Source organism: Ceratotherium simum, chromosome 8 (genome assembly GCF_057802395.1).
Source record: "Ceratotherium simum simum isolate JZ-2026a chromosome 8, ASM5780239v1, whole genome shotgun sequence".
Lineage (NCBI taxonomy): Eukaryota > Metazoa > Chordata > Mammalia > Perissodactyla > Rhinocerotidae > Ceratotherium > Ceratotherium simum.
The window spans coordinates 63,803,984-63,827,868 of record NC_141907.1 but is presented as its reverse complement, the minus strand read 5'-3'; the positions used below and the strand labels follow the sequence as shown (position 1 = coordinate 63,827,868).

The following is a 23,885-nucleotide window of genomic DNA, read 5'->3' as shown; positions in this document are numbered from 1 at the left end:
TTATAAAACAAGGAGACTTTAAAAACAAATGCACCAAAACTTTTACATTCAGGAGAACATAATCTCAGAGAGTTGTTTCATACTTGCAATAAAGATGCTGTCAGTTTTCAAAATGCACTTTTTGGAATGCCTTCAGAGGGAGTTCACAAATCATATAAGAAAACTGAGCTTGTTACTTCATAATTACTCCCTGTTTTTAACCAAAAATAATTGCCATTCTTCTTACCAGACATGATTCTGAAGGACTTTTAGCTATTCGGCTATATTTTAAAATCCACTTCCAAAGGATAAAATCCTGTCACTATTGAGAGTATTCTAAAGAATACCCCATACGGTTTGAAGATTTCAAGTAGGAGTTCTAAACACATATTGAACAAAATGTGTGAAGACTCTCCAAAGGGAATCATGTTCTAAGTAATAATGTTCAACTGGATGTCTTCAAGTCTAGTGAGTTAGTTAAAAAAAAATCAGTAACTTTTGCTATTTTATAATTACCCACTTAGTAACTAACTTGCAAAAGCAATCAATTATCATTTTGAGCAGGTGCTGAGAATCCCTTTCCAGGGAAATGCTCCATATTGATAATGTTCTTCATCCTGATGCCTATGAAGGCAAAAGCAGATCTGAGGATTCTAGTTTGCTGAGGTGACTTTTTTTTTCTTTTTTGTGAGGAAGATCAGCCCTGAGCTAACATCCATGCTAATCCTCTTCTTTTTGCTGAGGAAGACCGGCTCTGAGCTAACATCTATTGCCAATCCTCCTCCTTTTTTTTTTCCCCCAAAGCCCCAGTAGATAGTTGTACGTCATAGTTGCACATCCTTCTAGTTGCTGTATGTGGGACACGGCCTCAGCATGGCCGGAGAAGCGGTGCGTCAGTGCGCGCCCAGGATCCAAACCCGGGCCGCCAGCAGCGGAGCGCGTGCACTTAACCGCTAAGCCACTGGGCCAGCCCAAGGTGACTTCTTTTGATTGAGGTCTTTGCCTCCATTCTGACTCATTCTTTGAGGACAGCTGAGTCCCCAGGTGCTAAAAATGAAAAGTTAACTTGGGCAAAAGGCACAAATGTTTGCTCATTCATTGGACATTCAGTATGCTCAGTATAGTGTCTTTGTAATGGTTTCCAAGTTTATTTCAACCTGCTCTCTGGAAAACCACATCTTTTACACAATATAAATTAGTCAGGCAATGAAGATGTGCACACCAGGCAGTAGAAGCAGAGTGGACGCTCATTTTAACAAGGTGAGATATTATAGTAGTTAATCCCCCCTGCATTCCTAGACAAAGGAAAAGCCTCAGACTTGGAGGGACTGATCACCATGAATGCTTCTTTATATTTTCTCTGACAATTATCCACATTCTATTCTGTATCTATGCTTAAATGCTCTTCCTCATTCATACTTTCTCATTCCTTTGAATTTCTGTTCTTTTTTTTTTACAACTTTATTTATTTATTTATTTCTCCCCCAAAGCCCCAGTAGATAGTTGTATGTCATAGCTGCACATCCTTCTACTTGCTGTATGTGGGATGTGGCCTCAGCATGCCTGGAGAAGCTGTGCGTCAGTGCGCACCCGGGATCTGAACCCGGGCCGCCAGCAGCAGAGCGTGCACACTTAACCACTAAGCCACGGGGCCGGCCCAACTGTTCAATTCTTTATTTCCAAATTATCTTGACAGAGCTTTGTCTAATTTTTTTGGTCTTTCCAAAGAATCAGGTTCTGTACTCATTTATCAGTTCTAGCATTTTATAGTTAATCAATTCTTCTGTGTATCTCTATTAATTCCTTCTTTTTGCTTTCCTTAGGTTTCCTTTAGTGGTTCTTTAGCTTCCTGAGTTAAACATTTAGTCCATTTATTTTCATGCTTTTCTGCTCAATAATAAGAGAGTAAGGCCACAATTTTCTTCTGAGTACTATTTTGTCCACATCATTTAAGTTTTGATAAGTTATTTCCTCCTCATCAATATTTCTTAATAGTTTTCTGCTTTGATTTCCTTTTAGAACTAGTAATTATTTAGGAGACTATTTAAAAAATTCCAAATCGTTTGAATTTTTCCTCTACCCTTTCATTATTAATTTCTAATTATATTTCATAATAGCCAGAGAATGTACCCAGTATAATTTCTTGTTCTGTAATTTATTGAGGGCCTTCTTATGGTCTGGTTGTCTTAGTTAGCCCCAGGTACTATAAAAAAAAAAATATCAGAGACTAGGTAGCTTATAAATGACAGAAATTTATTTCTCACAGTTCTGGAGGCTAGAAGTGTGGGAGCAGGGTGCCAGCATAGTCGGGTTCTGGTGAGAACCCTCTTCCGGGTTGTAGATTGCTGACTTCTCATTGTATCTCCTTGGTGGGGAGCAGAGATGGGGAGCAAGCTCTCTCATGACTCCTCCAAGTGCACTAATCCCATTCACGAGGGCACAGCCCTCATGACCTCATCTAATCCTAATCACCAACCAAAGGCCTCATCTCTATACCACCATGTGGTGGTGGGGGGGTGGTGTGTGGGATTTCAACATATGAATTTTGGGGGAGACATAAACTTTCAGTCTATTGCACTGGTATTTGACCAATCTTTGCAAATGGTAGTAACAAATTTTTACATAGTGCTTATTACGTGATAGGCAGTATTCTAAATACTTTATATGTCTTAACTCATTAAATCCTCATAATAATTATACTTTACAGATGAGGAAACTGAGACACAAGGATTTTGCCCAAGTAATTTGCCCAAAGTTGTGTAGCTAGTACACGGCAGAACTGAAATATGAACCTACTGGGTTTGGCTGCTAAGCCTATGATCTTACCATAAGATGGTAAATGTTCCAAAAATATTTGAAAAAAGAAAAAAAGATTTTTTTTCTCTATATGGCATTTGAATATTTTGAAAACATTTTAGCCATTATCTATTATAAACCTCTTTGCTGTGGAATGACTCCAGTTTTAGATATCCATAAGACTAAATTGACAGATTAAAAAAATCTCTCAAGGCTATTAACTGCATTTTTTCCTTCCCCCACACATGATTTCTAGGCAACCACAGAAAATGAACTGAGCTGTTTATAAATAAGGGTGATGGTTGTCATCAGACCATCGAGACATCAGAAAAGCCAGGAAGCAGAGGGAACCTGAAAGCGGAAGGAGTCGCTCTGGGCTGGGACCCCCGAGTGCCTGTACCACACGACGCCGTCATCGATGTCTTGCTGGGTGAAGGTGCTGGTGGGGGCTGCTGTCCTCCCATCAGGCAGGTGCTGCCCTTCGTCTGCGGGGCTGTCTGCAGGCATGTTAACCAGAAGGACCACTTCCCCTAGGAAAGCCACATAGGTAGTGAGCATCCCTGTGAAAGGTCAGTCAGAGCTCTTGTCTCTTTTCCCACCACTTTTTTTTTTAACAAAAGAGAAATGAGGTACTTCTTCATTTTTTATCTAAGGGGAAGGAAAAGACATTAACACAGAATTCAATTGACATCATCAAATTCACCTTTAGACACAGAATTCCTACTTTCAGCTAAAACAACTAAAAGTCATTCAAGGACAATTCATGTATCAAGTTACTGACTTGTATCTATTAAAATTACATAAGGAGACCCAAACAATCATGAACATTGCAAACAAACATTCAAATTCTGGGCAGTGAATGGATTCATTTCTACCCACAACTTTCCATGTAACAGAAAATGCTTTCCAACCAGTTTTTGGTGTAAACATAATGGAAAACTAGAAAAAATTCATAGAAAGTTATTCTTGGGAGAATTCTGTACAATAAAAATAATAATAGCTAACACTGGAATGCATACAGCAGGCACTGCATGAAGCACGTCATGTAGTGATTCAAACCCAGCTCCACCACATCCAGCCGTGTGAGCTCACTTAGGCTCTATAAATCTCTTTTCCTCATTGGTAAAATGAGAATAACAGTACATGCTCCATAGGTTTTTAAAAAGAATGTTAGTCATCCTTATCGTTATGTTATTTAATCCTTCTGAAGATGCTTCTATCATCTCCATTTTCAAGACAAAGTTCTTTAGGCTCCGAGAAGTTTAATAACTTGATAAAGGTCACGCAAATAGTAAGGGAAGGAGCTGGGATTTGACTCTGAAGCTCATATTCTTGCTTGTGAACCTCTGTTACCAATCAGGATTATTTGTGTTCACAGACCCCTATTTACCCTGCTGAATAACTGGTCATGTTTTCTCCTCCTTCATTCTCTAAACTTTATTAGAATTGAAGCAAGGAAATCTAAATCAACAAAACCACCAATAACACCAATCTGTTTCTATTGCTTATTCTTTACTGGAAGCTACTATCTTCTTAAAGTGAGATTGCAAATAGAGGTGTTACAGAAACAATTAAAATTTCACAAGGAGAATACACCTTCAAGTGCAGACCAAACAGAAGAGTGGATGAACTGCTGAAAACAGAAGCCGTGTTCTCATGAAAGTGCATTTAACAGTAAATCTGAAAGAAGCCTACCCTACCACTCAGATAGCAAGAGGGATAGAAGACTCTGTGTGTGTGTGTGTGTGTGTGTGTGTGTGTGTGTGAGAGAGAGAGAGAGAGAGAGACTGTATTTTTAAAGTGTTCTGTAGGAGGATACGCAGATCTTAGTACATGAGACATAGTCGGCCAGTGATAGCACATTTTGATTACTCTAGAGAAATTTGTTTTGTTACTCAAAGGAAATACTTATTCTAATATTTATATGTACTAAATCCAAGTTAAAAATGAGCATAATATCCTGGATGGTGATAAAATACTGAAGTAAGAGAAAAAACATCAATACTCTTCTTTATATAATCATGTGGAAAATCAACTCACTCTAGTTTCTTTCTTGTATTATTTCTCATTTGTATCTAAGTCACAAATTCCATTACCCATCTCTCCCTGGTTCAACTTCTGCTCATAAGATACTACTAAGAAACATGCTTTTCCAGGATGCGGACTGTTTATGAATGTGAGTACAGCTGCAAAATATTCTGAAAGGAGATTTCCACAATGAAAATGCGAAGAGTAGAAGGCTAGAAAATATTTAAATGTAAATTGCCTAGCTATTCTGCTTAATAATAGAAAAGCTAAGCAGAATCTTCCTAACAAGTCCTCATGAAACAAGCCTATTTTTCAAGAAAAAAAATCATTGCCATGCTATGCAGATTAACAGGAATCACAGGATATTGGCTAATTCCATTAATTTCAACTCAGTAAATAGTCAATGAGTACCTGCTAGGTGCTATCTACTGTAGTAGGCCCTTCAGGGTGGTGGATTCAAAGATAAGCAAGATGCAGTTCTTTCCCCTGAAGATCAGCCCCCATTAGCAACTGGGAGCCACTGTGAGATTTTCAGTAGGTGAATGGCATGAACTGATTTAGAACACAGAATGCATGTGATCAGAATACGTAGAGCCTATGAGACTTCAAATTCCTGTTAAAGAGTCTGAACTCTATTATATAAAAATGATAACAATAGTAGTTAACATTTATGTGGACAGTTTGACCAATTATGAGGCTACTGCAAAATTCAGACGATAGATGGAGACCTGAACTAAGAGCTAAGCAACAGAGGCAAGATCGGAAAGAAATAAACAGATACAAGAGTCACTGAGGAAGTGGAAGCAACAGAACTTGACAAATGTGGCTGTGAAGGAGAGAGAGGGAGGAATCAGAATCACCTACTAGGTTGGGTGACAGGAGGGGAAGTGACGCCACTGATGGGTTGAGCAGGTTGGAGGGAAGATGAAGAGTTCAGCACTGGATATCTTGAATACAAGGTGCCTTTGTGACAAGCCCATGAGTAGACAGAGAGAAAAATCAGTACTTTGTGGGGTTCACCCCAGTGAGGTGAGAGCTTTTGTGTAGTACCTCACCACCACTTTTATCATAATATGACAAAGAGATGACCCTTTAAATATGTGAAGATCCAGGTTTAAAAGCCAGAAAATAATCTCTGCTTGTGATTTTCTTTATACTGAAGACAACATTTTAACCAAGAATTTTGAAGGGAAAATTTATTAATAGGTATTAAGAATTGGAATCTCAATGGAATCTCCATAAATTATTTGGGGATTGAGATAGTTTGCATTAAAGCTCTCTTACCCAATGCTAAATAATTTAGAGTTGGCAGTGTGTTGGATTAAGTCAGATTCTCACTTAAATGATACTCGAGGTACTTCATTAAAACCATCTCATTAAATTTACTTTCAAACCTGCAAAGTAGTTAAAGGTACAAGTATAAATCAACTTGTCTAAACTCACACTTGAAAAGAATGATGGGTCTGCAAGTGGTTGAACTTAGGTCTTTTATGCACATGCTACACAAGCAATTTACAGTTGGTCCAGTTCCAGTTCACAAAAAGCTTGAAGTTTAACTAGAACATTCTAAAGTGATGAGGGAGTACATAGTAGCTAGGGTGGCAATGAGGTGAGAGCTCCATAATTCACATCATTGGGATAGATGGATGTAAGCGGATTTATATTAAGTGGGCTTTTAGTTCCTACCACCTTTTCACTTTTGAATGGTTCCCAAGGGTAACGTGATTTGATTATTACTAATAGGGGGCTCTGAACACATAGAAAGAGGATTATGTTCATGGAAGAATTTAATTAAGAGAGTTATAGCAAGGAAGGGTCACAATGAAGACTACATGGCATTTATCAAGCTGAAATGGCTTAAAAACCATTTAATTCAGCATTGTTTTATTTAATACTTAAACAGAATATTGGAATATTGGGCTGTATCTAGGAAATTTGGGGGTTTAATTTTTTGGCTTTTAATGATCAAGATAAAGGTAGAGAATGTAATACATCAAAAGAGTCAAAGATTTTTAGATCTGAAAAGGATGTAAACATTATTATCTAGCTTAAAATTAGGGAGTGAAAGTATGGCAAAGTTTAATATCAGGGTCTGTGGATTAATTAATAGCACTGTCTCAATGTTAACTTCCTGGTTTTGATAATTGTCCTACGGTTATGTAAGATGTAAACATGGAGGGAAGCTGGGTAAAGGGTATCCAAGAGTTCTTTGTACTAATTTTGCAACTTTTCAGTACATCTAAAACTATTTTAAAATAAAAATTAAAAAAATTTAGCAAGACTTGGGGCTGGCCTGGTGGCATAGTTCACACACTCCACTTCGGCTGCCCGGGGCTCGGAGGTTTGGATCCTGGGAGTGGACCTATGCCCCACTCATCAAGCCATGCTGTGGCTGCATCCCACATACAAAATAGAGAAAGATGGGCAGAGATGTTAGCTCAGGGCTAATTTTCCTCAGCAAAAATAGGAAGATTGGCAACAGATGTGAGCTCAGGGCCACTCTTTCTCACCAAAAAAAAAAAAAAGAAAAAGAAAAAAAATTTAGCAAGCCTAACCTTTCACAGAAACCTATGGCTCAAGGCGTACACTTGCCTTCCTCAAGGTCACATAACTGTAATAAATGACACCTCAGATAGACTGACTGTTTTATAATTATAACATCAATTCTTGATTAGGTTGTGCTTTTCAATGTCTTTGTATATATTGGAATTATTTTTAAATTGTATAAAAATTAATTTTTCCACACTACATAAAATATATAATTTTTAAAATCTGAAAACCCAGAGGAAAAACAGATTATTATCACTCTGCTATTTAACATGCCAAATGAGTTTACTTTTAATGAATATAATTTTCATTTTTAGGTGATCTATTTAGTTCTTTTTAAAAATCTACCTGCCTGTTTATGTCTAAATCATTTTAAATATGCTTATTTCATAGTTTTTATAAGATTATTCCTTTATTTGAAATCCTTAGAGTTTTAATCTTCTTGTTTGTTTTGGTTATGGTATTATAGATTGTTTCCTTGTATGTTCTGTAATTTTGAATTCTGAGCTAATCTTCAGTGGTTTTATCCGTGAGAATCCCCTGTGGCCTAGAGTTAAGGGTGGACATTCTATAGAAGTTTCTACTAGTTTCTGCAAGAGATCCAAGAAATATCATTGGCCTGAGATTAATTTTCACGTTAATGTGTCAGCTTTGGGTTTCTCAGACAACGCACATAGTGTAACTTAACCTTAGATCTGCGGGAGAAATAGGCCTCAAGTGCTGAATTTTCAGCAGACATTCTGCTTTACTCTGAGCCCTGGGAAAGATAGATGAGTTTCTTTGCCATCTCTCTGTGCAGGTGAGCTTCTTATTTTCTATTCTGTCCTTCTAACTGAAGGTAAGTCTTTCCAGAGTCTGGTCTTATGCAGGACCTTAATTCCAACTTTCTGTTTCTGCATGGGCACTAAATCCCAAGCTCCTGGGTGATAAGACACACACAACTCTTTTCAGGGAAGCTATGCCATTAAGCTCATGCACAAACTGGCTTTCAGTTCCTTCTTTGTTTTTGGCATCCGGAGAGTTCTCTCTATTCTTGGGAGGTTGGCTATGAACAGCTTATAATTCTTATTCTTTTATCCAGAATTTCTAGGTGATGATGATGGGAAATTGTTCAGATTATCATACTCTACTATCTTGCTAGAAGTGGAAGTAACAATGGAGATCTTGAAAAATGTTCCTATGTAAAGTGTTTTTCTAAAAAAGTCCCAACAAGAAGGCTGGTGATGTTCTGGTAAGGACACAAGGTGGAGTTTGAGAGCCTGAGCTTTGAAATTAAAGTGACATATATTAGCTAGGTGACTTTTAGCAAGTTACTTTCTCTGTAAAATGAAGCTGTTTTGAAACTTAAAGTTTAGCTGTTATATATAATGTTTACATTACTTAGCATACTACCTCGTATATAATACGTGTACAGTGTGATAGCTATTATGATTTTTCTGTTTTTAAAGGGGATGTGTGAGGCATTAGAAAGTCAAGCTCATTGGAAGCACAGCCTTGCTGTATGGCATCCTACAAATCAAGTCCAAGACTGCTGAAAACGCTGATGAAATCATAAAGGAAAAAGGAGTTACCAAAGTGGAGGTGGTCCTGTGTAATTTTGTAGATGATTTCTGAGGCGCTGGCACCTGGAGCTTCAGCCTGTAAGATTCTGTTGGTAATCTGCAGCATCCCCCCTTCTGGAACCCACACCATTGAATTAGCCACAAGCCGAAGACCTCCATTATTCTAGAATAAGGAAAGAATACAGAATTAGGTCCAAGCAAAATAAGAAAATACCAGTCCTTAAAAACATAAATTATTGGGTTCTATTGCTGATAAAGGTCATCTAATAAGAGAGATTCATAGCTTTAGAGTCACATGACGATCAATTTGTGTATACTATGTGTAGATACATGCATATGTATGTATGAGTATATATTGCTCTTTCTTTTAATTTTTCATGAGCAAATGACTTATTTCATTCAAGAAGGCTTAAGTCTCTCCATTTCTTTCTTTCATTTGTCCATCTCCCTGTCCTCCCATCCTCCCCATGCACCCACATTCAGCAACTACTCATTAAACACCTATTATATGCCAGCTCTTTCACTAGAAGCCTGAGCTATATAAAGATGGGTGAAACAAGACCTCAATTTCAGAACTTACAGTCTAGTGGGAGAAACAGACACATAAATAATTAGGATGCATCACAAGTGATGTTCTATAAGAAGCCTGAATAGAGGGCCGTGGAACAATAAAAGAAAAAGAGAGTTCCTCTTCGGGTAAGGAATGTTCAGGAAGGCTTTCCTATGGAAATATCATTTATTCTTGAATGACAGAAAAATGGGCTTTCTCAGGAGAGAAGTGGTGAAACAGATTCTAGGCAGAGGGCCCAGCCTGAGCAAAGGCAAAGACATGAGACAATGTACTGTGTGCTCAATAAAATATCCAAGTGTCTGGGGCCAGCAGAGTTTAGGGAGCCGGAGGAGAGAATGAAGAAAAAGTGACAGTCCCTTAAGGTTGGTTAGTAGAAGGTAGAAGCTATGCTAGAAGTCTCAATTTATCTTGTAGGCACTATAAAGTCAACAGCGAGTCTTCAGGGAAGGAAATGGGATGATCAGATCTGGGTTTTAGAAAGACTCCAGCAGCAAAAGATGGAGGGGACTGCAGCTGGGATGATCTTGAGCTGTAGAAACCATTTAACAAGTTCTTGTCAGGGCTCAGGCGAGAGAAGATGAGAAGACAACTGCAATGGGAATGGATAGTTACAAACAGATTCCAGGAACACCACAGAGGCCGAATTGACAGGCCTTGATGACTGATTGAAAGTGAAGCCTTAGAAACAACAGTTGGGAGTAGCTGGCTGGCAGAAATCACCTATTTAGCACTCCTGAGAAGGCAACCATTTCAATTGCTAAAGCTAATGCTGTTAACAAGAGCTTCCATCCCTGATTTGCAACAAGAGCTTCCATCCCTGATTTGCAAGGTGCCCACCTCTTCCAAGGCCTCATCATTGACACTTTCCACAGAATGATATTAGGGAGGCTGCCAGTGTTCAGTTTTCAGACTTTAAAAATCAGTAAATCTGATATTTTAAAATACAGCATTTCAGAAGGGATTTTTTTCTAAATTATTGTTATTACTTTCAAATGTGCCAATAAACAGACCAGAGCAAACTGCACTCTCAGGAAGGGAATATTCAGAACAGAAGACAACAAATACGGGCCGGCCCTGTGGCTTGGTGGTTAAGTGCGCGCGCTGCGATGCTGGTGGCCCGGGTTCGGATCCCGGGTGCGCATCGAGGCACCACTTCTCCGTCCATCCTGAGGCCGAGTCCCACATACAGCAACTAGAAGGATGTGCAGCTATGACATACAACTATCTACTGGGGCTTTGGGGGGAAAAAATAAAATAAATAAAATCTTTAAAAAAAAAAAAAGACAACAAATACTCCTTTGACATGAGAGCATTTGCCCCTCTCAGGAGGCAATCATGGCTATTTTCACCACAATCCCCAGGAAACTGAGTCAGACAGTGGCCAGGAGAACAGCAGCAAAGGCACCTTCTACAGTGATTGGTGCTCAGGGGCAAAATCCCAGAGAATTTTCTCCTTTCACAATTGATAATAGCATATTATTTACAAAAACATCAAGGCATGCCAAGAACTTTGCATGTTATCTACTAGAATTCCGGGGGAAAAGGCCTTATTAACTCCGGCAGAGTTTTATACAACATAATACACTTGGACCCAGGTGTCTTAACTGCTAGAAATCTTTCTAATAGTAGCAGCCTCGTCAACTTTAATTAGGTAACAGAAATCAGTCACACACCAACAACCACATTCTTGGACTAAGGAGGCAATGTGCTTTTTCATATTCCAAGCAAGTAAGAACTGTGACCCGAATGTACCTCCCCAGATGTCTCTCCCACTAGATCTCTATCTTGACTATACCTTATCAATACAATTCTCTGTAATTCCTGTGTGAGTGTATATTTTTAGGAGACAGTTCTCCTTGCAAGTCAGTGTTCAGAGATCAGCAACATCTGGAAGCTTATTAGAAGTTCAGAATTCAGAATCTGGGGACCCACCCTAGACCTTGGGAATCAGACCTTCGGAATTAGAATCTTAGCGTTTTATTTTTTTCACCAGCTTTATTGAAGTATTCGTAACAAATAAAAATTGTATATATTTAAGGCATACAATGTGACATTTTGATGTATGTATACATTGTGAAATGATTACCACAATCAAGCTAATTAAAGTATCTATCACCTCACATAGTTACAATGTTTTGTGTGTGTGGCGAAGACACTTAAGATCAACTTTCTTAGCAAATTTCAAGTATACAATACAGTATTATTAAATATAGTCACCATGCTGTATGTTATATCCAGAACTTATTCATCCCTCATAACTTGAACCTTTGTACCCTTTGACCAGCATCTCCCCACTTCCCTGACTCCTAGACTCCTAGCAACCACCATCCTACTCTGCCTTTATGAGTTCAACTTTTTGAGGTTCCAAATATAAGTGAGATCATGCAGTATTTGTCTTTCTGTACCTTGCTTATTTTACTTAGCATAACGTCCTCCAGGCTTATTCATGCTGTCACAAATGGTAGGATTTCCTTCCTTTTTAAAGGCTGAATAACATTCCATTGTATATATATACTACATTTTCTTTATCCATTCATCCATAGAGAAACACTTAGGTTGTTTCCATATCTTGGCTATTGTGAATAATGCTGCAATAAACATGGGAGTGCCGCTATCTCTTCAAGATACTAATTTCATTTTCTTCGGATACACACCCAGAAGTGGGGTTGCTAGATCATATGCTAGTTCTATTTTTAATTTTTTGAAGAATCTCCATACTGTTTTCCATAGTGGCTGCACCAATTTACATTCCCACCAACAGTGTATAAAGGTTCCCTTTTCTCCACACCCTCACCAATACCTGTTATCTTTTGTCTTTTTGATAAGACCCATTGTAACAGGCGTGAGGTGATATCTCATAGTGGTTTTTTTTTTTTTTTGTGAGGAAGATCAGCCCTGAGGTAACATCCATGCTAATCCTCCTCTTTTTGCTGAGGAAGACTGGCTCTGAGCTAACATCTATTGCCAATCCTCCTCCTTTTTTCTCCCCAAAGCCCCAGTAGATAGTTGTATGTCATAGTTGCACATCCTTCTAGTTGCTGTATGTGGGACGCAGCCTCAGCATGGCCGGACAAGCGGTGCGTCGGTGCGCGCCCGGGATCCGAACCCGGGCCGCCAGTAGCAGAGGGTGGGCACTTAACCACTAAGCCACGGGGCCGGCCCCTCTCATAGTGGTTTTGATTTGCATTTCCCTGATGATTAGTGATGTTGAGCACCTTTTCATGTCCCTGTTGGCCATCTGTATATCTTCTTTTGAGAAATGTCTACGCAGATCCTTTGCCCATTTTTTAAATTATTTGTTTTTTGCCATTGAGTTGTTTGAGTTCCTTATGTATTTTAGATATTAGCCCCTTTTCAGACACATGGTTTCAAGCATTTTCTCCCGTGCTGTAGGTGGCCGTTTCATTCTGTTGATGGTCTCCTTTGCTGTGCAGCTCTTTAGTTTGATGCATGCACACATGTATTTCAGCAAGAGCCCAGGAGATGCGGAGTCGTGCTAAAGCAAGAGAAGCACGACACAGGATCGAGATCGCGACGGGTCTAGAGTGGTTCCCCCAAACTCCACAGACAGGCCTTTTAGAATATTCACGTTTATAACAGAATAATACATATGCCTCTGTTTCTGAATTATGTGTTTACAGTACTCAAGAAGAAACAGACAACTGTCTAAGGAAAAGAAGTATTCTTCCCACTCATTATGATGAAGATGGCTTTTCCAGTTGCTTGCTTTGGGAGAAGGTCCAGGGAATATTCAAGAAGAGATGAATAGAAGGCGATACATCATCGTTTTTACAGCTAAAGTGTCCAAAAAGCCAAACAAATGTTAACTTAATTTCCCCAACGGTTCTGACATTTTGCAATTTCTTTATGTCCTTGCAGTTTTTTTTCTGCACAATGTGCATATATCCCTGTAAGCTTAAGAAATTAGCCATAATATCAGTTGAATAATTTCCTGCCTAGTGATGTTTTATATATCCTTCAGGGTACCACATTAGGAGGCAATGAAATCCCAACAAAGGATTATGGGGGCATAATTAAAACAGGGCTTTAAATTAAACAGTTCTTCTAATTCATTTCATAGAACAATAGGCATACAGAAATGTTGGTAATAAAGTTTAGCCATTATATATTGTATTACAAATAAAAATATTAATGTCATAAACCAGAAGTAAAGGCCCAAGCCTCTACCATTTGGAGGAAAAATCACACAAACAAAATGAAACTCCCCCCACAAAATTAAAAGTTGAGACATAAATGATGAGCTCAAATGATAGTGTACCCCAACTCCAGGCCAAAACATTCAAGATAAAAAATTTTAAAACTTAATTAAATAGAAAATGACTATAATTAGATATAATAGCAATCCTAACATTTTATTTACTCTGTAAATATATACCATAATTTGAAAAGGCTCATTTATACCATAGCTTTTAAAATTTAAACTTGTAGGACATTGTGGATTTTAGGAAAGGATCATGTGGTGTGGCGCATATAAGGTGAAACTTAGATGCTATTCACCAGGATGAGGAACGATGGAAAGATAATTGGACTGTTTTTTTGTTTGTCAATGTGTGTATGTACCTCCTTCAGGTCAAGAATATATAACTTTCTCTCTATGTGGCTTTCAACTTCTTTATAAATAAATAAATAAATAAATAAATAAACTTTTTGAAATCAACAAACATTTTTTGAGTGTACACTCTGAGTGATCCATCTTACAAGACACTAAATTGAATAAGCTAAGCAAGTCCAAAAGAAGTGAAACCCTGACACGTGGTGAGGATTTATCTATGAGATAGACTCTTATTCAGAAAAATAAACATTTTTGTGCCATTGATATTTATAATTCTCACTAACATCCTTATTATCAAACTGTGTCCTTGCAAGACAAGCAATGGGAGGCAGGTTTTAAGAAAACTGAGGGAAAGCACAACAGGGTTTTTAACTGCATACGGGTCTTACCAAGGTCAAACAACCCAAGAGGACTCTCAGCAATAGAATTTTCCATCCAGTTCATAGCATGACCCTTTGGGGCTTTTAACATCAAAGCATTACCCAGTTGCAGAAAATAACTGCTCAAGCAACAACAAACAAGGTCAGAAAGATCATCAGATTTATTGCCAAAGTGGAAAAAGGAGCATGATTTCCAGAGACGTCTTAATTAACAAAAAAGAAGGCAATTCCTTGAAAGTCCAGAAGTGGAGAGAAATCCACCAATAAGCATGACTTTTCCCTGCTCACATTTTAGCCCTTATTAGATGCGGAATTACTTTAGAATCATATCGCTAGCAGGCTTGGGTTTGGTAATCCACGCAGTTCATGAAAGCCTGCTCAGCAGAGCATTCTTTACCTTTTAATCTTATTTCTTTTGCCCCCTCCTCCCAACAGAACGTATTTCAACATCAGTCCTGGGTCTATTTTCTCCTCAGTGACCCGGTATAAGCCTGGAGGGTGGCAGTCAAGTTTACTTACTGCTAGGCCAAGGGTGAAAACATAAGTTTGGGAGAAGTCATGTAGAACTTGAGAAACAAGAGTGAAACTGACAGCTCCTACCCTCAGTCCCAGATGGGCCACCCAGCATCAGCAGAGGTGCCTTGAAGGCTTCTCATCTGACGCAGACATTGATTCAAAGGCAGGAACGTGGGCACCAGCCTCACTCAAGCTGTTGCATCCATCCATCTATCTATCCACCCAGCAAAAATAAACTGAACTCCGACGATGTGTCTTAAGAGAGTAAGACTAAAACAGTTCCTGCTCTCACAAACTTCATTTTTCTATCCCTCCCTTTCTTTCCATCCATCTTACCAGGTTAAGTTTTCTATTGAACAACATTGGGATTAATTTGTACATTCATTCACTAGGAATTAGCCCTAAACTCCTTGGCCATTCCATTTAAGCCACCAGCTAGACATTAGCAGTAATCGGCCTCACTCCAAATTTAATACACGGGTAACCTCAGGGTAAGGACTTGGATGCTCATCTTCAGAAATGGCTATCAGAACAAAATCAGTCATGTCGGACTACACACCTACTAGAAACCGTTAACAGTTGAGGCATTTTTTTCTTCTTGGGCTCCAGTAGACTTATGATTATAAATAGCTTCACTTGTAACAAGATGTGGTGAGTCCAGAGGGAAGACTCCAAGAGGTTTGGGGCCCAGACTACTTGGAAAGGACATTGAGAAAATGACTAAATTACTGTCTCCATTCTGTCCATTAAGGGATAAGAATATATGTGACCAAAACATTGAAAAATATGGGCTAGAATGAAAAGAGCTATGTGGCTAAGTGTGAGGAGCCAGAATGTACCTGAGTTGAAATCACAGATCCAGCACCAAATATACCTCTATGAAAAATAAACATTTTTAAACCTCTTTAAATATTTTTAAATCATCTTTCTTTTGTTTCCTCTTTTGGAAAATTAGAGATAATAATTGTACAATCATCCTAGAATGATTATGAAGATCAAATGGAATAATTCACATCAAGCATTAGTGCCCAATAAAGGTTAAAAACAAAACAAACAAAAACACCTCCCACCCAGAGTAGAATTTCCTTTAGAAGAAATAAGGTCATAGAGCCTCTATTCTAACCTTCTTCACTAAGACATTGTAAAGATCAGTAGAATAGATATGAGGAAAAGTACTTTGAATTCCCAAAAGGAAATATATCTGTAAAATATTATCAGTATTATAGTGTTAAATTTATCATTAGTACATCCTGGTGCATGCTGGGACTCTGGTCACTGGTTTCACTAATTCATTGGCTAAGAAGCCATTAGCTCAGGTGATAGACAGGTAAGCACAGCACTATAGGAGATGGAGGGATGGGAGGGAGAAGGAGGGACAGACACAGTAAATACCAACATTACTCCCAAGTTATAAGCACTACAAGGATTCTCAAGTTCCATGCTTATGCCTTATTTATAAATTAAAATTCTATTTTTATGTTTTGTTTTGGAAGTCAAAGCAGCTAGAATCCTAGAAATATCCTTCAACCTTCGGCCATACCACACAAAATGATTGTGCGATACACTGAACTGAGCTCCAAACGTGGAGATTGAAACCATGATGGGAAAGGTGGCTGCTGGGGCTGCACTGAAATCCTCTAATAGTCTTTGGAAAGAAACCAAGAAGGAAGAAAAGTATCTGTGTCGGTCTAGACTTCATCTCTTCAGAACTAAACCTCATCTCCCAGGGCTATTGCAAGAGGGTGATAATTAGGATTAGCTACAAGGTGGCTATCTGCCAACTCTATCTCATAATAAGCCTCCACTTACTCTCATCTATCTCATGCCACCATCACTGTTTTCAGCCGCTGAAAATAATGAGACAAGAGCCTGAGAAACTAGCTAGCACATCATATTAGATTCAGCTGCTCACCTTCTCGAGGATCAATTGCAAATTTTGAGTGATCATTGGTGAGAAAGTGACAAGTGATTTCTAAACTGTCCTCAGCAAATCAATCTCTCTAGCTAATGATTAATGACACTTCAGTAGGTACTGATATTTGGAATGAAAAGTGCAAAAGAAATGATAAGTCTCCCAATCTACCACCGTGGGACAGAGCCATTCTTGCTGTAACAGAGAAAAGAGCTTCTTGTGAAATATCAAGTAATAAATGGTTTTGAAAATGTTTTTCAATAGGTCTCTTTAATCTAGCATGGGTTAGCCCAGTATTTCCCAAAATGTGATAGCCATCCCATTAGGAGTATCCAAGAACGTTTTATGTAGCACATGGGTAAATTTTTAAAAAATGGTTATGTACTAATTTTCATATTTTAGAAAAAAGTATAATTCAACATTAAGCTCATGATTTCACAAGTGTTATTTATTAGGATGAGGCCAGAATAAAAAAGTAAGTTGATTCAAAGAAAAATATTAAGTAAATAATAGGACAGGTGCTCATGGATACGGCAAAAGCATATGGAAGTGGCAAGGGAATGACTCAGGCTGTGAAATACTGCTCTTTACTGGGCTCCTACCCGCTAGGCCAAGGATTCCTGTGATTACTGAAAGGGAGAGTTCCCTCATCCTACTCCAGTTGGGCTAACAGAATGGCTGAGCTCATCCTTTGTGATAACCCGACTATGAGCTTCACAGTGCATGAGCCGTTTTAGAAGCGCAGACCAGAACAGAGGTGCACCTGATGCGTATGATCGCCTTCAGGCTGGAGACAAAAGGATCAGTGGACAATGAGGCATTTTTATGGCAGAAAGTCAACACAAAAGTTCAAAAGTTTCCCTTTTGTAGAGAACATGGGGACAGGTCTTTCAGATCAAGGGTGCTTCTAACAAAACATAAAATGCCCCCTAAGATCTATCAATCTTCTTTGAATGTGCTATCTCCACCATCGAGTTCAATAAATGTTTGGATAAATAAATAAGTACTCATATATCTTAACTTGCAAAATATTATCCTCAGCAAAACTTCACATCTAGGTGCAAGGAAATTTTGCTCTAGGAGTGACACCTACCTTGGGCACGGTCTTCACATGGAACAGTATATTTTGGAAGGAGTGTCCATCATTGGCCTGCAAGACTGCAACATCGGATGTGCTATCGGAGCCGTCGTGAGCATAGTGGAGAAGGCCCCTGGAGAGTTCATCCAGCCGGAATTGATAGATGGGGCTTGCAGGGGACTGAAGTGTTTGGAGCAATTGGCCATGAAGTGGAGGATCGAGCACTTCGACTACCACATCCTGTGGGTTGTCATCATCTCGGATGTCAAGCAGCTGGGTGGTGATGGTTCCCCTCTCTCCTCTGCTAATATGGAGGGCCTCATTTCTCAGCACATAGGGGGCCTGTGGAGTTGAAAGGAAGGAGGAGAAGAGAAGTCATTTAGGAGGAAAAGGGAGAATAACCCAGTGGACTAGATACCAGTTGTATGCAAACTAATTGATGTTTCTATGCTTTTTAAGGAACTCTAGACTCTCCAGCAAAGTGCCAAACTGTTGCATAGACAAAGTATTTGTCAGAGGGCAGTTAGTCACAGTAACCACAGCAAATGAGGTTACTTCACACCTCTGGTTCTGGAGGTTTCTCAAGCCACTTTTGAGACCAAAGTATTTGTTAGAGGCAATTCAGGTGAGCTGCTTGCTTCTGAATCTCTGAAGCCTCTGCTGTCTTGATTTACATTATATCCTCTGTGTTGCAACTCAGTCAGCTCAGCGTCAGGGAACCCAACCAGTTGTCTGCATCCAAGAGAGACTAATAAGAGGTATGGAATTTTTGCACTTGTGTTGAGAGTCAAGCACTTCCCTCCAGGCTATGCTGCAGCATGCTCACTCGGAATAAGATACTTCTGCATTCTGAATTCATGCTATTTTTGGTCCCTCCCAGGAATTTTCTTCAAGCTGTCTCATCCATATCTTGAAGGAGCCCACCCCAACTCAGGTGATAAAGCCTGATAAGATTGTGGTCTGAGTAAGGCAACCACCTGGTTAATTCATGTGGCAAATTTTAATGTTTTCCTGAGGATTATCAGGCTTCCCTCCACCAACTTAAGTAAGCAGATAAAATGTTCTTTCATAAAGATAAAAGTTAATGAACCACAAGAGAAATAACTCACCCAAAAAAAAAAAAAAAAAAAAAAAATGGAGGCCAGAAGCCAAAGAAAACATTATCTTAGTTTTTTATATCGTTTGAAGTAGAACCATCTAGGACTTTTCTCAGCACATTGCTTTCTTTAATCAAAATGGCTTTCTTTTAACACTTCACTTCCTGGCCTCCTGGAAATTTTAATATCTATTAAAGTAATGTCTAACTAATGCAACATTATCCTATTCACATAGCAGGAAACAAGATGATAGTTACTCCTCCGAGTTCCCAAGTGAGAATTCCAAAGCTGTGATTCTATATATGGGAATGAATGGCCCCTTGGATTTTGAAAGAGGAGAGGTCAAAGGTGATGTCAAAATCCATAAATGGAAAAGATCAAATTAACTTACTTGAGAAAATCTCAGGGAGGCTCAAGGCCATATTGAAATATCATAGAAATGTAAAGGAACAAAAATAAATTAAAATTCATTTCTAAAATTCCATTTTTACAGAGTTAAAATCATAAAGGTTTCTCATATAATAAAAAACAAAAAAGTGTGCCCTCACTATCTACTCACTTGATTTGGGGAAAATAAACAAACAAAAATCAGGAAACCATGGGAACTCACCACCTCAGATTACGAAGTTACTTGCCAACACCTACCCTACATCTTTTATTCACCTAATTAGAGGAACTATTTTAGCACAAACAAAAAGAACAAAATAAAACTTCTGAGCGTAAGTACTGAGAAACATCTAAGCCAGGAAGTCCTGAGTCTTGATGTGGCCCTCAGGCCTATATTTACAGAAATCACATGTTTTACCTTTAATTAAAACAAAATTCATACTCTTAGCCCAACCCTGAGGTCAAATTAACTTAGGTCAATTTCTAATCATTCCTCGACTTTAGTCATCCCTGAAGTGAGAATGCCATCAGAAGAGCTGAGCTGGGCTGTGAGTACCATTTGGCAGTCACTTCTGGTTCAAGTCTATATGATCCATCGTTCATGGTCTTTTCATTTTTGGACCCAAAATATAAGAATACCAGTTAAAAAACAATGATCTCATGTCCTGCCTGGGAGCATGACTAACACACTGCTGAGCTCTGGATATTTAGGTCGTCTTGGTTCCCCATGCTGATATCCACTCACTTGTAGTTCACAACTTAAGACTATATCCATCTTCCTACTCTCTTTTCATGTTTCAGTGGTTCAATCCCACAAGCCCAGTTACTCAGAGCATCTACTACCGTATGCATTCCGGACACATAAGTACAACTTGACAGAGATGAGTGATGAGAACAGAAGAGCCATTACACTGAGTTTTATAGCATCTACCATGATTTCCTCAGACTTATGTTTGGCTGATGATCACACTGGCACCTCACTTAAGTAGATCCTTAATAAGATCCTCTGACTACTGCAAACTGAGTTAAATGCAGGGCAGCTACATGACAGGCAAAAGTAGCCAAACATAATTCCACACCCCTAGAGAGAAATATTTAGACAAAACAAACTCATTTAAACAAGACTAGGAAAGTCTTAACAACTGGAACAGCTTCAAATTATTCTGAAGGGTTAGTATCAGATTCAGAATAGTAAAGTAAGGCACTGTAATGTAACAGTCAAAAACATGGACTCTGTAGCCAGATATACTGGACACAAATCCCAGCTCTTTATTTATTAGCTATATCACCATGGACAAGTTACTGAATCTCCTTATGACTTAGTTTCCTCATCTGTAAATTGGGGATAATAATACCTCATAGGGCTGGCATGAAGATTAAATGAGAAACACTAAGAAGAGTACTATAGACCTATTAGTAATTGTTGTTGCTGTTATTACCCACAAGTACTAAAAATTACTCCAGTGGCATTTCATGAGGAAAGTGAGACAAGATTAATTTAGCTCAATTATTTTTGCTAAAACTACAAGGAACCTTGATTTATGCTTGAGAATTAGTAGGCATGTGAAATTATTAATTGAGTGGCACTTTTATTACCTGTGTTGAAAATGCTTGTATATTGATCAGCTGTGGCTCAGAGAAGAACTGCTGGTCACTAATCTTCAGGGAAAAGTAACCTTTCCTAAAACAAGTCCCCAAGAAAGGAATGAGAAAATACAATCATTAAATTATTCTTTAGAAAGACAAGGATTAAAAATATTTTCAGGTTATGTAGATGTAAGAATTTGGATCAAACCATTACAGTAATATCATATTCATACTGTAAATAAAATAAAAATGACCAGCTAAAGATGAACATAGTGAGATGCAGGTAAAACTACTATGCATTCTTAGATCTCATTATCATACAACAATTATGCAAACGTTTTGTTTCTTGCTTTTCTAAGTTATATGTATAAAAGATTGAAAATCAGTTGTCAGGCCAAAACAGGTTAGTTATATATTATTATAGTTAGTTATATTGTAGGCTAACGGTTAAATTGGAGAATGGAAAGGAATCTTTCATAGTCCCTGACTAGTTCTCAATGATTCCCTCTCCCCTGCAAACCCTATCCCCAAAGCCTGCCCAATTCATGTGAGTGGACTCCCATTAACAATGTCTGCTATATTTTTATTACATGCATCTATCTATCCCCCTCTTTCCCACCCCACCTGCCTCACACACATTAAATGTGGACTTGACTAGGGAAGGATGGCTTATTCTCTGGAAATTTGGAACTGGCCTGAACCTCCATTTGACTATGCAGGAACCATAGTCTATAGAGTCAATGAAAATATGGAGCAGGCCTGTCTGTAGGAGAGAAGTGAATGAAGCCTATGAGCAAAGAGACACAGAGACAAGAGGTAGAATTGAATCCTGCTCTTGAAGCCTTTGAGATCTAAGCCGCCCCTGCAATTCTATAAAAGCCTTATTATTTTGCTTCATCTAGTTCAAATTGACTTCCATTACTCTTCTAACCAGAGAGTCCTAATTAGTAGAACAAAATAAGACTCACTCTTTGCTGTGGTTTTTACTTCCTGTAAAAGAGTGTTGTTCCAGCAGCTTCAGAGACTACTAGAAGGGAATTCAGAGTTGCCCACCTTCAAAGCCAAAACAAGCACAGAACTCACTGTGGGCTGGTAAGATGTGAGATTAATGCATCATGGGAGGTTTTGGATTCCTGTCTATGATAAGGAGCATTGTTTTAAACGTTCTTTAAAAGGTATTCTTGGAACTAACTACTGATACATGAAAGACTGTGGATGGGTCTCAAAAGCATTATGGCAAAAGCCAGAAACAAAAGATTACATACTGTATGATTCTATTCCTATGACATTTCAGGGCAAAACTATAAGGGCAAAAAACAGATCAGTGGTTGCCAGAGACTGGGAGGAAGGGAGCGGCTGTAAAATGGAGACTTTTTTGGGTAATGGAACGGTTCTATATCTTGAATGTGGTTGTGGTCTCAAGACTGTAAGACCGTATGTATTTGTTAACACTAACAGAACAGTACACTTTAAAATGGGGAATTTTATTGAATGCAAATTATACCTCAATAAACCCGATTTTTTTTTAATATTCCTGTCTTCCCTCCCATTCTATGCTCCCCTTCACTTTCTGCCCTATTTAAATCCTTTTGCTCTCTACTCCCACCTCCATACTTCAAGAGAATGCAATTGATGGGAGCAACAGAATGAACAATGAAGGCGTGGTTACTCCCAACCTACTGGGGAAAAACAATTTTTGGTGGCACTGAGGTTCCAATAACTGTGTTCAGCATCTCAGCTTATCATGGCCACTACGACTATATTTACCAGTTGTCTTGTACTCCACAGGGGCATTCCAATCCCAAAGGAATCTAATCCTAAAGAATCCTGGTCTGTGACAGGTTGCCCTTTTGTTTTTATATCATTCAGAGACTTATATAGTTTCCTTTTTTTCAGGAGTTTCTACCAGCTTTGTTTTACTATTCCTTTTATTGTTTCTTTTGTTTAAATTTTTAAATTAAAAAAAATCCAGTATTAAAATGGATACAAAAAAAGAAGAGTCTTGAAAGAATTCCCTGCAAAATAGTTGCCATTCTTTGTCCCATTTAGGGGTGCAAAACTGACTCTGCAAGAAAACAGGTGATGAGAGATTAAAGAAGTTAAAGAGACAAGAGGGTTAACTTTGTCTATGGAGCTTTATATATTTTACACACTTTTCACAAGTGATTCCAAGACAAATGACTACAGGTGCAGAGCTGTGTGTGTGTGTGTGTGTGTGTGTGTGTGTGTGTGTGTGTGTGTGTGTCTGTGTGGTGCAAACACCTAAGAACTATGCTTGAAGCAAAATGAATGTAGGAGACGGAGCACAAATTTGAAGAGCAATACTATGGCATCAGACACCAGAGTTTCAAGATCCATCTCTGTAGCAACACTTCTCTAGGCAATTAACTTTTGCCCCTTGAGGATGGAAACATACCCATTACTCCTAGTGGTTTTAAGGAGGCAGAAATCATAGTGGCTAAAGGCATGGATTGTGGAATCAGAGAGCCTGTGGTTGGAGCCCCTGCTCTGCACTCACAGTCTGTGAGGCCTTGGGCAAGATTATTTACACTCCCAAGGCCTCCGTTTCCCTATCTGTAGGCTGGGAACATAAGTATACACAATTCACGTAAAGTACTTAACACAACGCCTGGGTCATAGTTAGCACTCAGTACATGTTAGTTGTTCTTATTCCTATAACACGGTCTTTTGAGCTTACTGGCATCGCCAGCTCTGAACTGCAATAGGGAAAGGGCCATCTACTTTTCTTCCCACCTATCTCCTTGACCAAACCTTAAAAAAATCTGAAGTTTACTGGTGGCAATAAAAAGCATTCACTGTGTCCTTATCACTGTTCCATGGATTTCAATGTCTTGTTTGCACATATAGGCTG

The 23,885-nt window shown here is 38.7% G+C and overlaps 1 protein-coding gene across 7 annotated transcripts in view; it reads right to left on the bottom strand.

Annotated features, from left to right (window-relative positions):
• Positions 1-23,885, bottom strand: part of FRAS1 (Fraser extracellular matrix complex subunit 1) — a 425,899-nt gene that overhangs the window by 121,363 nt on the left and 280,651 nt on the right. For all 7 annotated transcript variants that reach the window (XM_087434473.1, XM_087434474.1, XM_014787828.2 and 4 more), the window contains 4 exons: positions 21,023-21,107; positions 17,958-18,284; positions 8,922-9,075; positions 3,127-3,305 (listed from right to left, as the gene is read on the bottom strand). In XM_087434473.1, coding sequence (XP_087290599.1) covers positions 3,127-3,305; positions 8,922-9,075; positions 17,958-18,284; positions 21,023-21,107 — 745 coding nt within the window. The remainder of the gene's footprint in view (positions 1-3,126; positions 3,306-8,921; positions 9,076-17,957; positions 18,285-21,022; positions 21,108-23,885) is intronic.